The 16,159-nt window shown below is 30.1% G+C and overlaps 1 protein-coding gene across 1 annotated transcript in view; it reads left to right on the forward strand.

The window, feature by feature from the left end:
• The window catches only part of LOC148275450 (uncharacterized), a 57,374-nt gene that overhangs the window by 21,405 nt on the left and 19,810 nt on the right, over positions 1-16,159 (forward strand). Inside the window, exons 2-3 of the mRNA XM_088235698.1 lie at positions 360-918; positions 11,952-11,987. Coding sequence (XP_088091824.1) covers positions 823-918; positions 11,952-11,987 — 132 coding nt within the window. The 5' untranslated portion in view covers positions 360-822. The remainder of the gene's footprint in view (positions 1-359; positions 919-11,951; positions 11,988-16,159) is intronic.

Here is a 16,159-nt window from a genome sequence, read left to right on the forward strand (position 1 = left end):
CATCAAAGAGGTTTCAACTCTTTTACTTTATACAAATCAACAAATGCAAAAATTGAGGAAAAATAGATGATCAAACATGAGCAGAAAAATGAATGTTACATAGTGTGTAAATTGATAACTTAAACCAGGCAATGACAGATCATACGCCCTGTAAACGCCGATACTTCTTCACTCCCCAATAACTCCTACACATCGGTCCACTTACCTATAAAAAGTTATTTCCTTCATCTCTGTTAAGATGTAGGGCTCATTTGATAAAATATTCGAAAAAAATTTGACATTTTGATTGATTAAACATATTTAAAATGACCGATTATTGGCTATGCTAGAACTAATTAGTATGTTTTGCTTATTTTCAGATAAGGCATCCTGAGAACTCAATAAAATTAAAGTGAATAAATTAATTAATCAGCAACTTATGATTCGACAATAAAATTAAACGTAATAATTATTTTAATTAGTCTACAAAATTTAACGACGAGTATTTAAAACCATAAACGAAACGAGTACATTTTCAATGTAAACGAAAAACATTAGAATTAAGAGTAATTATTAAAATATGAATTATCATGAATAATTATTGTGATGTTAACGTTACCACTTGTGCTTCCTAAATTAAGTGTAATAATTATTGCTTCAATTAATTAACTGGATAATTATTAATTACTATTTCAATAAAGTTTATTCATAACTATTGTACAGTACGCGTAAAAAAAATTAACGAGAATAAAAAATATATATATAGATCTTTGCCAAAGTTTCAAGTGATGTGGTAGTGCGTAGTTTTTATTAAGAGTGTTTAATCAGATTGGTTCAATTATAATGACGTCACGAACCGTAGAATTATCCGGAGGATCACCATGGGGCTTTAGAATGCACGGGGGCGTAGATGTCAATCAACCCCTAAGGATTTCAAGGGTGAGTAATAAAAATAAAATTATGTTATTACGAGGGTCAATCAAAAACGAATGCTTCCTATTTTTTTATATTTAAATAAAGATATTTAAGTGAACAATTTAAAATCACTCGCAAAGAAGTGGAGGTGTGTAAAAAAATCGAATATGGCGTTTTTCTTTAAACCTTCATCCACAATCTACTGCATTAGTAACTTTCTGAGTTAAGAGGTGGCAGTATTGCAGTTGCTTGCAAAATGGCCGGCATCGATGTTTGTATTAGACAGCGTTCTGTGATTGAATTCTTGAATGCAGGTGAAACGCCCATTTGCATACGCATTGCATTTGCGATTTTTGTAACAAAAGTAACCTAAAAAGTCACGTGTGAACATTTTTAGATTCGTTGTGAAGGAAGACCTAATTAAAAATCTTACTTTTATTTTTATGGATTGGTTTTTAATATGTTACACAACATGTCTATGTGATTATTGAAATATAAGGTCAGTGGGCATGGGTAATGGGTATGAAATTTTGACTTGCCCATTCTTGTGATGATGTAACCAGCGTTGCAAATTGCATTCAATTAATTCATATCTCCGCAACTACTATGACTATTTTACCATTTTTTGTAATCTTTAAGTAAGCCTCACATAAGGAAAAAAAAACATACCACATTTTAAATATTTCAGATAGTTTTACAAAATATCAAGTACCTTGAGAAAGAATATATAAAACATTCATTTAAGAAAAAGAGATGTAATCTATTTTTTTATTTATTTAAAACTTCAAGTACAAAGAATAAGTGCTTTAGCGGACTTATTGCTAATATCAATATCTTCCAGCCAACCACAAAACAGATTGGTCAAAATTTTGTACTAAAAAAAAACATCAAAATACGAGTATACTAAAATGTAGGTAACACACATTATTTAAAAAAAAACCTTTTTAATTAAAAATAACCCCTGTTTTTCAATTGGGAGTCAAGACTTGCACATATTAACTTAAATAAAATTTTAAAAAATACATTATGTTTTACATGTTAAATGATGAATAATGTGGGATCAGATAGTGTGTTTGAAAGGAGAGGAACAGAAGAACCAAGGAAAGAAAAAAAGGGACAAAAATACATATTCATGAAAAAGAAGAAAAAAGTAGTTAAACTCAGGAAGTTTATGATTCTGGGGATATATAATAATGTTACAGGCGTTTCTTGAAAGTGGCTAGAGAAGGTGCATTTTTATATGAAAAGGTAGCTCATTCCAAAGTCTAGCAGTTTGAACGGAAAAAGAATAGCTGAAAAATGATGTGCTATGTCGAGGGATGGAAAGTGTTCTCTCCTCAGAAGAGCGAGAATTCCTAAGCAAGACACACATATAATTCAAATAAAATGAAAAGAGACAGTGATTATGAGGCGATCATTTTCTAACCTCAGGTTACCTAAGGTTAACTTTAGGTAACCTGAGGTAACCAAATAGTGACTCGAAAGAGTTTCTGCAGAAAACGAGGAAGACGGAGAAAGACTACATGGTATGACCGAATTCAATAAATACCTGAAGATGTCCAAGTCAAAAGTAGAAATAATCGTCGTGCATGATAAGATGTAGACGAATCGAAATCTGTATTAAAAGACAAATAAAGTCAGAGTTATATCTTCTGTGCCTACCCCCTCACGGAAATGGTGTGAAAGTTTGTTTTAAAAAAGTACAATTAAAAATATGTAAGAAAAATGTAAATTATATTGTTAAATTTTATACATTTGTGAAGTTTTTGTTGGATAAATGAAATAATAAACATATAAAAAAAGTAAATAAATACGCGTAATAATAATTCATTTACATAATATAACAATAATCTTATCTTATCTACGTTTTTTGTAGAACTATATTTCTCTGGATTGTGTTAAGTCTGACTAATTACGTACAACCTGTTTTAAGGCAGACGTTTTTCAAGCAAAATAATAATAAAACATGACAATAGCATTAGCAAAGCACACTAAAAGGAAATGTAAAATTTAAATTGTATATTTTTAATTTAATTTTCTGTTTTTTATTTTCAAGATTAAAAACAACAAACCTTTATTGAAAAAAAAAAGTTAGCTTAATGGAAATTGAATTTCATCCAAAATAATATCGCGGGATACTTCATAAAAATGAACATTTCTTCAATTTCTATGCCAGCCCGTTCCTGTGATGTAACCGGAGTTGCAAATTGCACTTAATTATCACTTCAATTAATAATACCTAAATGAATATCTTCGCAACACCTATGAATATTACAACAATTTTTTTAATATCTCTAAGTAAACGTCAACATATTTAGGTATATAAGATCATTTTAAATGAAATATTTTGTTCACCAGGATCTCCTAAAATAAAAAAATATCGAGCGCCCTGAGAAAAATATATAAAACATTCATTTAAAAGAAAAAAATGTTATACAATAAGATCACAAAGTAAAATATACATATAATTTGAATAAGATTAAAAGAGGCGGTGATTATCAGGCGATCATTTTCTAACCTCACGTTACCACACAGTGACCCAAGAAAGTTTTTGCACACAGTATATTTAATGTTAAATGAATGAGGCTTCGAGAAACACAATTTTCATAGACCAATAAATATACATAAATATTGTTATACATCAATACGTTTCTTGAATACATTTCTATTTACTCAGCACAATTTAAATGTACTATTTATATCATGTAATGTAATTACACGTTGTTATTGTGTTGGTTACTCTGAAACCCTTTTACAAAGAATGCAATGTAAGCTTTTATAAATCCTCAATGTAAGCTCTGTACTAAAGCATCTCAAACATTTCTTAATTTATTACGATAAATTTAAAATTCTTTTTTATTTGCGCGGTCTTTGTAAAACAATGTCAAAGATAATAATTCGAAAAAATAATTCATTTCCACCACAATATCTTTATATATATAATTCATCTGTACGTGTGATGTCACCGAACCCCTCCTAAACGACTTAACCGATTTACGTGCGGTTTTCAGAGAAATATAGATCTTTGCGTTGTGCGTGTTTGTAGATCTTCAATCTAGTATATGAAACAGGAAGTTAGGAGCATACATGTTTTATTCATCGATCTACGAGGATTGCATTTGAGGAGAATGCATTTATAAAAAAATTGAAAAATGTTGTTTTTTGTGTAGAAAAAAATTGTTTTTGAATGTTTACAAACAGAATTTGTTTTTTTTTGTGGACCTCAGTCAGATTCTTTCCTTAAATTCCTTATAATTTCTACCCATTTATTTATTTTTTCTGGATTTTTTCCCTACTAAAATAATAATAAATTTAATACATTTTTAAAAATCGTATTCCTAAATAAGTACACCCCTCTGTTAGAGAGAAGACCGGAGTTTGACGTTTGCAAAAAGAATGCCATATTTGAAAAAATATTTATTCTCTGTTTTGGAATTCAACCATAAACAAGTACCTAGATACCTACTTAAATTCAATATAATATCAATTTTTAGTTTTGGAATTTTATCACAAACAAGTACTTACTTATCAATGAAAAGACTTTTTCCAAGCTAATAGCAGGCAAGCCAACGTTCGGGAAGGTTGGCTTGCCAGTTTTACAACGCCTGTTGGGTCCGCCAGTTAAGAATATATTCTTAGAATTTCGTTAGTATTTCAAAAAATAAAACAAGGAATAAATATACTTTTAGTTTCAATACAGTTATGTGTGTGATATAGTACCAGAATCCTGGACGAGCGTTTTCTACTCGATACTACTCTCGTCACAGTACAGTCGGCCACGCAGTGTAGTGGTTGGCGCATTCGTCTACCAATCTTCAATCTTGAGGTCCCGGGTCAATTTCTGGCTAAGTCGAAGTGAAATATTTGTTTTTATGGTGGTTTTACAGTGCAATAATTTATTGACGCTGGACTGGTATCTTGAAGGTAAAACTGATTACCTTAACTTTCATGTAATAAAAATTATCTAAATACGATGCGACTGGAGTTTTAATGCAGTGCCCTATGTACCACTGGATGCGGATAAGGAAATGATTGTGATGTTGAGCCATATTATACTCGCGTACATTTTTTTTTCTTTTTTAGTAATACGACAAAAAATTCAAAGGTATGTTATATTCATTTTTTAATTCCCGATTTTTTTTTTATGGATCGTCTCTAGTCATCGAATTATGCCTACATTTTCTAACCCCCTTAAATGTTTTTTAATTTTTGCCAAATAAGCGTTACGCTCTTACGTTTGGCAAGTCGTTCGTCCCCGTTGATATATCGGTCTATTATGGTTATAAAAGTTAAATTAATTTAGTGTCAACAATATTTGAGTTTGTCCAAATTTTTGTAGACAAGGACTGGATTCAACTCCCTGGGGAGCTGTTAACATTAACATATTAAAACAGAGATGAAGAACATTCAAGAGAAGATGATATAGAAGTCTACGCATTTACAGGGCTTATGACCAGTCATTGGCTGGTTTAAGTGGCCACTTTACACACTGTGTAACATTCACCATTCTACCCATATTTGAACATCTGTATTCCTTCAATTCTTTCATCTGTTGATGTTTGTGAAGTTAAAGAGCTGAAACCTTTATTTATGCGGGTGAGATTCATCTAATTGAGTTATTTCACCTACATACTAGGCAACGCTTGAAAATTATTTTTTTTCACTTTCTCATGGATCGGGTGGATTTATCAACAAAGTGGCCACTGAAACCAGCCAATGACAGGTCATAAGCCCTGTAGATGCCTAGACTTCTATTTTATCTCTTCTTAAATGTTCTTCATCTCTGTGGTAATTTGTTAATTTAGTGTTTTATTTTATTTCAATAAGGAAAAACAGCCCAAAGGTTAAACAAAAAAACGATTAAAAATACAGTACAAACATCCTGTTAAAGTTCTTACAAATATAATGATTCAACATGTTACGCGATAAATAGAAAGACATAAAAAAATAAGAACAGAAAAAAAGAGCACTGGAAAAAGGTTGGAGATCAGAAAAAAAGTGGAGGGGTGAGGAAGAGGGATTTTTAGAATACAATTGATTGAAATTTATACATTTTTGCAACAGAGAGGGAATTTTTTTTAAGAAGGGGATGGAAGATAGTATACAGAATGGTGAATGTTACACAGCGTGAAAAGTGGCCACCTAAACCAGCTAATAATATTTCGGCGCCTTCCACACCCGTCAGAACAGTTGTTCTAATACATGAAGGTGCTGGATATGAGACAACTGTACCTAAAGGAAGCACTTACACACTTCTGGTCGAACAATGAGGAGAGGTCTCAGCAAAATGCCCTCACGAGGTTTTCCTAGAGCATGAATTATGTCATACCCAAAACCCGTGCGACTTTTGTTCAGAGACATCTCTCATTTATCGCACTGAGAGTGTTCAATATTTTGGAAGAGCGTATTAAGCTCTCAAGGACGAAAATTATTTTCAAGAAAGTAGTTAAGGACTGGATTTTCCTTAGTGGGAGGGATTTGAGTAGCAAATTCCTTGATGGTTTTCCGAATGTTTGAGTTTACTGTTTACCATATTGATGTGCCATTTATATATATGTATTTAAAAAAAAAAAGTGTTATGTTTCTTATCCTACATTTGCGGTAATATACTCATGTGTCTGTGTCAGTCCCATTGCCAGTCCCATCTCAACACAGGACTTTTTTAGTCCCATGGAGTTGAGACTTATGTCTCAAAAAATGTACAATAAAATAATATTTGTAAATAAATAAATGACCCAAATTTATAAAGAAATAATTATTTTAAATTAACAAATAAGGTAAATGCCTAGACTTCCATATTATAATCATAAAATGTTAGATTTAAATAACATCCTAAAAAAAAAAAAACAGCTTTCTCGCAAACGTTTGGACATACTCAAAATATTCTTGAATTCGAACTCACGGTAATGACATAAACATATTTAAAGGTATGTAAATTAATTAAACGCCGACAAAAATGTTGTATTTTAAAATTACAAAATTCAGTACTTAAAATATTAAAGTTAAATTAAGAGCAGCTACAATCGATAAATGAGTTTTGAACGTATTTTTTTGGGCAAAGGATTACATACAAATTGAAGAGAAATATTGACTTTTTACCCTCGTTTAGGGTTGTTGAATAACACCAGTGTGCGGTGCTTTGAGTTCAAAATAGTTCGTTGACATTTCGATAACATTTTGATAGAAACTGTTCACCATTGCTGTGTACCTTTGAAAGGGCTGTCTTTGATCTGAGGAAATATATTACAGTTCGAAATAAGTACGAGTATATACTGTGTAGTTCTCCGAAGAAATCAATACAACGTTGCTCAAGTTACACACACAAATACGGTTCTATGCTGCATTTCATAAAATTGCTCATTTCGACAAAACTAGAATACAGAGATTTTTACAATTATTGTAAAATCAATTTTAATATTTGCGTTTTTGGGAATCATCAAAATATTTCAAGAATGATGGCCGTACATAACCGTGTTAGAAAACGGAAAATAAGACGTGATTTACCTTTTTCTTAATTTATTTTATTAGTTAAACAAACAGTGCATATGTACATTTTTTGTATTATTAATGTAGGACATCCATCACACACAAAAAATATTTATACCGAAGACAATAATTAAATTGTGTTAAATAAAACAAATGTGGAAGACAATAAATGATATAGATGAATTTAATAATATTAATTCATTAAATATGTACTTCTCTCAAAAATTCTTGTGTATGAAGCCTACGTTAAATCTAAAATATGTTATATGCTACAACTATGGGGAACAGGAAACCAAAATGACATAAACAGACTACAACGACAGCAAAATAAAATATTAAAGCTAGTATATGACCTCCCTTATCTAACAACAACTAAAGATCTCTTTAAAAAACACAAAACAATTAAACATTCCAAAACAAGACAAGGACAATCGAGACTAATAAATCAGGGACTAGAATTATACAATAAACTACCAGACAAAACTAAACAAAAGACTATACTCCGACGAATATTATTATCAACAGAGAATGAATAAAAAAAAGTACATATTGTTTTTGTAAAATTAATGTTATAATCCGTAAGGGTTTTTATTTAATAAATAAATTTCAAGTAAAAAAAAACAAATCTAATTCACATATTTTTATTAGAAACTTTTCCCAGCTTACAAGAGTACATACCCCGTTCCAAGTTAGGCAACTACATTTAAATATATTATCGATTATAAGTTAATTTATTTAAAAAAAAAGAGATATATACAATACAAACTTGCTACATATATAGGCTGACAAGAATTAAACCCGTCATTGCAAATTATTACACGGATGAGGTTATTAGCTAATTATTGGATCTTACTTTCTCAAGCTAAAGTTTAATAGTTTGGGATATATGTCAATTTTTATACTTTATTGAGATTTTTCCAAAATTTGACCTTATTTTTGTATTATTAGATTTTGTTTATTTTTTTCATTATTTTTTTATTTTTTTATTATTCGTTGGTATTTATAAACATTTGTGATTAAAATATGTCGGAATTTCCCTCAAACTAGGGTTAAAAAATAGAATATTACTCTTTAAAAAAAAATTTACGATCAAACTCAATTTGAAATAAAAAAAAACTACGGTGTTTAAAAAAATTCTTCTATTCTCTAGTTTGTCACCTTTTTTTTAAGAGTAATGGCTTATTTTTTTACCTTAGTTTGAGGAAAGTTCCGACGTATTTTAATCACAAATGTTTATGACTAAAAAAATACTAAAATAATAAAACAAATAATAAAAAAAAATACTAAAATAATGAAAAAAAATTAAGTTCTGAATGCTTTAAGGATAAATTTTGAAAAAATCTCAATAAAGTGTAAAAATTGACATATCTCCAAAACTATAAAACTTTTGCTGAAGAAAGTAGGGTCCAATAATTGGCAAATGACCTCCTTTATATTGCTCCTTTAATTTGCTAAAGTGGGTGCAGTTCCAGTCACCTGTATATATTTATACATGAATATATACATAAAGAATTCACATTTTTTTTACTTAATATGGGCGAAACTTTTTGATTATATATTTTTTTTATTTCTCTATATTTTATTTTCAACATCCAGTTAGAATTTCCAATTCAAAGCATGCATCAACCTCTCTGTGTCCCTACGACTTAGTATGTATAATTGATGTGTTCAACTGGAATACCTAATTTAAAATTAACGATACGTAAAAATGTATGTTGAATTCTTTCGATATTATTTGTATGCACTTTATAATATAGTGACCATATAACCTAGTTGTATTCAAGTTGGCTACGTACTAAAGCAACATATAAATTTTCATTATAAAGACTGAGTCAAAGTCACAAAATCCGGGAGTTTTCATGCTTTTATTAGTTATGATCTGTATATGTTTAGTGAAGTTTAATTATTTTCTTATTATGCCTTTATTATTCAATAAACCAGTGTCCTTTTAAAAAAAGAAATTGTTTTCTTAAATTGCAAATAGTTTATAACGTGTGTTTTAAATTTGATTACGAGGTCTCTGAGAAAAAAAAGGAAAAAAAAGTTTTTTTTAAATGTTTGGATGATTACTTATATTAAATAATAAATTGAACTTCACAACGACCAACTTAAGAGAAGTTTCTTTTGTCTGTTTGTTTGATGTGTATTTGTTTTAGATTTTTATTTGTTTTAGTTTAAAACATATTGAAATAAAACTGGAATAAATTTTCATCCACATCTAGGAATCACATATTATAAGACTTTTCAACACCAAATTTTATCTTAAACATGTCAATCTACTGCCTACGTCACAAAATAAAATGGTTTATTAACGTAACGTAACGCAGTTAATATTTGAGTACACCTAGTTATTTAAAATGAGTTATCAAATTATTTCAAATAAATGACAACAAATTAAAGTTGAAAAAATAATTGATATGTTTCATGGAAATGATTTATAGAATAGCAAATTGAACTCGAAATGAGCTGAAATCAGAAATACGCTCTCGGTATAACATTCAACTACAAACAGTTACCGCAACCAATTAGCTTAACATGTTACATAGGAGGCGTATGTTAGTATAGGTACCTAAAATGAGGTAGGTTTAGGTACCTACCTTAATCATGTGAATAAGTAATTAATATGTGAGTGAAATACGTTACATTAATGAATTCTATATACTGCCAGGCTCTCAAGCGGTTGATCTTTTCCCTATTCGACATTTAGTTTGATAGTATTGCGTTTATTGTTGCGTAATAACATTAAATAAAAAATATTAAATTATGGACTTTTGGCCATTTGCACGTGTAAAAATGTGAATTTCGGAAGACTTAACTCATTACGGAGCAAAAGTGCCACGGAGTTGGAACATATATGATTAATTTTTATATCATTATATCATCGTAAATTTATTACTGAAAATTTTTCAAATGTTACAGTAGTTTGTCCAAATAACGAAATGTTTAAACGTGATTTAATTTTATTTTAAATAGTAGATTTTCGCAAAATACTTCATGACTTTTTAAAAAAATTTTTATTTACGTTTGGAATTCGTAATCTATTTTTATCGTTCTTTAAGTCATGTCTCACTGAAAGAAAACCATTTGTAAGGGTAAATAATTTCATCTCAAAGAGCATTCATATATCTTTAGGTGTACCACAGGGTACTTACCTTGTTCCTTTGCTATTGAATCTATTCATCAATGATCTAAAAAATGTTTTTCCTACTTTATCAATTTGGCTGTTCGTTGAAGACACTCAAATTCTCAAACATATTGACAACCCTTCCGATTGTTCAGTATGCCAATCTGATTTACTGTATTTTAACACCTGGTGCTCATCCAATAATCTACATCTCAGCTTAAGTAAGTGCAAAGTTATGAGATTTTTTCGTCTGAAAAAGCCAATCAAATACGATACTACATATAACTTACTTTTTCATACCGATAACCATAGAGCTTACTACGGTTTTCATTTTCATATGCCCAGAATTCTTAGGTCTGCCAACAAACATACTAGTTTTCATTTCTTTGATAAAAAGTTGTCTTCTTTCATAAAATCACTTAATTAAATTAAATTAAAAACACCTCTCTCCTGCTTCCACTATATACCATTGTATCTTTCTACTTTCTTTTATAATAATTTTATATGTATGCATATGTCCTTAAATACGCCCATTGGGCGTATATAAAAATAAATAAGCTTTAAAATAGACAGAAAAAAGATTCTTGGAATAAACCAATAAAATTTTTAGAATATAATAAAAAAAAAATTGTTTACGGCTTTTCCGTGCAAATATTTTGGACATTAATTTAATAACTTTGAAGAGAAAATTTCAATTTGTGAGAGCTAAGAAATTAAATTGGAATTTGTACAAAAAATAAATAAAACTATCCATAACTTGTGTAAATTAACACTTTGTATCCCGGAGCCGTGTAAACGCGTGCTTATATAACAACGCGTTGTGTCCCGGTCCCGTGTTTTTACGTGGTTTGCCAGCTGTCTAAAGAAGTTAATTTTATTGACATCTAGTGACTTTTATTAGTACTTTTTTGCTGCTGTAAACTATGTGAAAACACGGGACCGGCACACAACGCGTGGTTATTACATTATAATCACGTGTTTACACGGCTCCGGGATACAAATCACAAAAAAAGGAGTGAGGCCCTGTATATGTGCGAACATTGCAATGTGGCTTTCCATAAAGGCCAATGTTGGCAAAACTATCATATAAAAATGACTTATTAAATTGTTTCAAATAAACATGAGAATTTTTGATTCATTTAACTTAGTATTTTCATAATTATGACACTTTTAAGAAACCCTTCACAAAGCATGAAGTTTCACAAAAATGAGCCGGGCACAGGGTAAATTCTGTGTATTCGGCCGGTGCACAAAGTGTTCAGCAAATAAGAATGAACAAAATACTAAACATCGGACAATCTTTATGCAGCTATTTTTTTTGTAATTATTGAAGGTAAAGATGTTATTTTAAGAACAGTATCCAACTGCGCTTTTTCTCGATTGTTGACTGATTTTTGTACTTTATTTTAAATCTTAAACATTGTTTGATTTTTCGAATTTTTTTCAGCAGCGCTATAGTGACTCCCTGGAGAGAATTTTGGATGTAAGTCTAATGAAAACGTACAGAATGCTGTGACTAACCATACTGTTTTTAACATAGCCACCATTTATTTTTGTGTATATATTCTTTTAACTCATTACGACTCATGTACTAATAAGAATAGTAGTTAAACGAATGCTGTTTGTATTTATAAAGAAATTTAAATTTAACTAATATTTGCATCACTAATTGTGTTTTGATTATATGAATTTTAAAATTTACAACTGATGTGAACATGACGTTTTAAAAAAAGTAAGTTTTTATTATATTGCGTATTTTTAATACTGATATTACGTTTATAAAAAATTAAAGACATTCATGTCAGTAAGTAATTATACATATATTATAGTATAGTATAGTTAAACTTATTTATTTAAAAAATTTAGGAATGAGTTTTCAACAATAAAAAAAAAATGGGTTAATGCATTGTAAAATGGTTAACAAAGCGTAGAAATTTGAAAAATTAAAATATATTTCATTTGGAAAGGAACATCCCTGCGAGAAATATTAATCTAAATAAACTTTTAACTGATCAACATTACTTTTTATTTTAAAAAATACTTTTCGGAAAAGTACTAATAAAAATCTCTAAGCTAAAAATCATGTTACATTGCCATTTAAATGATTGTTGATAAAGAAAACCAAATGAAAAATTCCATGTCCGCTCCCCAGTTGGAGCATATTATAATGTGTGCAAAAAGCTCCTAGGCGTCTCTGTCAGCTGCCAGCTGCTGTACATTTTCCCAAGTCAGGCTCGCGTCCCGTAGATCTGATGTGAACTTCCGTCTGACAGTCAGCAGCAGGCGTCCAGGACGTCAAGAACCTGATACCTTGTAAAGTAGACAAGCTTAGTTAAGGCTCTTAGGAGGCATTTGTAGTGTATGGCCCATCCAACTGTTTCACCCCCGCTTGTTGACAGTTGTCACCAGAGTTATCTGCGTCCATTCTCTTATTTCTTCATTCCTTACAAAGTCAGAACACCGCACACCCAAAATTCTTCTGAGACATCTATTCTCGAAACTTAGTATTTCGCTGTTTAAAGCCCTAATGAGGCCCCATTTTTTTATACTTTTCAATTTAACTTTTTGTACAAAATGTTATTTGTACATTGGCGGGCTTTTTGTGAAATGGCAATTTCTTTCAACCAACCATTAAAATAAAAGTTTCATTTTTATTATTCAAGTTAAAAACATATTCAAAAGAAAATAAAGATGAAAAAAGGTTAAGATATTTAAAAATAGAAATAAATGTATTTGTGTATAAATTACGTTAAATCATTACCATTACTCAATGGGAAAAAATAAAAAAAGAGGAAAGAGGAAAGGAGGACAGATTAAGGAAGAGAAAGGAGATGTTTCTTCAGACGTGATTAAAACTGAGATAATGTAGTAACATCTTTGATAGTGGATGGGAGATGATTCCACAGTCGAGCGGCATAGACACTATATGAGTTAGAGAAGAAAAATAAATTGTGGATGGGTATTAAGAGAGTGCTTTGAGAATTAGGACGAAGAGGTAAACCATGAACTGATACGCGTTGAAATTTTGTTTTCACTTAATGAATATTCAATCTCTAGACACCCCCCGTACTTTTGAATGATGCGCCTGGTATTCCTTGCTGTACTCCCAGCATTTTTGAAAACTTCTATTTTCTAAAACATATAATATACTCCCAGGCACTAAAAATTCTCTACCTTTTCGATGACTTGGTTTGACAGAGGATTTTGGGCATCAAGGCATGAAGGCATGTTACCAGTGGCGTCTTTGATACCAAATTTCTAGTGAAGCTCAGATTTTGGAGATAAGTATAATATTCGTAAATGTTAAGTAGGTACCTACAGTAAATAACAGAGTACGGACCATTTTTGTAGGCATCTTTGAGCATTTTTATATTGGTTGCTAGATTTTTATCTTCATAATGTGTTGATATAATGCGAATTAAAATACATATTAGGTGCTGGTGAATAGCAACGATTTCTTAGTGAGGCTCAGCCTCACTTGCTTCATATGCTCCTTCGTCCCTGAGTGTTACACAGTATTTAAATAAAAAAAAAGAATTGAAATGTAGTTTGTGCTAATGTGAGTAGGCAGGACACCTTTTTTATTCTTTCTGCGCATTATTTCTCCCGCTTGAGAAAAACCACATTTTGAATTTTTGTAGAGACAAAATGATGACAGGTAGACACCTAGAATGATAAAGTGGTAACCATGAGCTAACAAAAGAGGTGTTGGGAGGCCACAAAAAGACGAGCTGACAACATTACCTCGATAGCTAGAGGCCTATATCCCTATAGTGGAAAGAAAAATTCTGAAAAAGCATAGGAAGAGTTTGCACTAAAATGTTCTAACGTGAAAACTATTTTAATTTTAATTTGAAGATCAATTTAATAATAGTTGTAAAATGTGACCACTTTTCAATTTGACGCCTTTTAGCATTCAATATTCCTAACATTTGTGTTTTGCGGGCGAATGAGAAGGCGCAATGGGTATTTCAAAGTTTTGATTGATTTTAAAGTTGACTACAGACAGATATTGTAAAAGTTTATACTGCTCATATTCAAACCGTTTCAAACAATTTATTTAAACATAGTGGAATATATTCTTAATATTTTAAGCATTAACTTTATGGTCAAACATTTTATTATGTTTTTAAATAATTGTACATAACTACTTTCCGACTTTTCTGTGTCTACTGGTTTCGAGACCTACCCATCTGTCTCTTCATTAGGACACTGTATATACTTGCATGTAAATCCCACTATACGCCTTCGCAATAGTAGTAGTTACACACAAATACAAAACCAACGTCTGATAAGATACATGCTGTTAGTAGTTAACAGTAAAGAACACTAAACACTAAATATACTAACAGTTACGTACAATAAACACATTATAAGCTAACAACACGAGTCCCATAGTGTTATTAGTATGTTAGAGTAATTAGTGTCCTGACGAAGAGACGAATACGTGTCAAAACCGGTAGACATATACAAATCCTAATACATAATGACTAAAACGCTTGATTTACAAACATATGTTCAAGGGAATAAAGTTATTTTAGGAAATGCCAGAAAACATACATAACGAAATAAGAGTAAATATATTTCAAATAAAATATAAAGAGTATATATAAATGTAAAAAACACTAAGTTATATATGTTTGAAAATATATATAAGTCTTAAGTCTGGTCATGTCAAAAGCAGACAGAACCGAAGGGTATGTATGACAAGATGTATGAATGTGGAAGAGGCTAGGATTGTATGCCAGGATAGACGTGTGTGGCGGTCCATTCTCTCTGCCTACCCCTACGGGGAAATGGCGTGATGGTAGTAGTAGTAGTAGTAGTAGTAGTATATATTAAAAATAGTGAACAAATAAAAGTTCAAAAGTGAACATATAAAAGAACAGTTTGAATATTAAAAATTAGGGTAGTAAGTGTACAATAATAATAAATAAAGTTAGAGGTGTCGATAAAAACAACAACAGAACAAAATTATTATCTTACAAAGGAATATTTTTCTTAAACGAAATGAACAAAGAAAATAAAAGGTGCAGAAAACACAATAAGAAATAAGTAAAAAGTAATATTTATAATTCTTTTTTGTGTGGCATTGATTAAAACACCATTTTTATTTTTTACAATTTATGTTATCCTGAAAATATTCATAAACAAAAGACGTCACTCCCCATTATGTACACATTAATTGTTTTTTTTTTTACGTAATGGCAAATGTTAATGTCAATATGTATATGTATTGAATTTAAATAAAAAAATATTTAATAGTGGTATTATACTTCATTTTTATGAATAATTTCATAGTCCCTGGACTGGTATCTGAAGCGTAAGACTGACCATTTTATGTTCATGTAACAAATAAACTCTAATGAAAAACAGAATTTTGGAAAAAAATTGATCGGAACCAGCATGAACACGATCACAATACTAGAGAAAAGAACAAAAGTAGACTTCCATTTAGGAAAAAGGCAAAGTCACAAAATTCAATTTTATTTAAAGCAATTAAAAAGTATTACGAAATGGAAAAAAATATTTATGAAGAAAAAAACATATCAAAATTTAAAATAATGGTCAAGACATATGTGATAAACAATTTATAAATTAAATATATTTGCAATGTTATTATTAGAACACACATAACAATATGTATGATATATT

Source organism: Micrasema longulum, unplaced genomic scaffold, assembly GCF_059751315.1.
Source record: "Micrasema longulum isolate JH-2025_06_02 unplaced genomic scaffold, ASM5975131v1 h1tg001417l, whole genome shotgun sequence".
NCBI lineage: Eukaryota > Metazoa > Arthropoda > Insecta > Trichoptera > Brachycentridae > Micrasema > Micrasema longulum.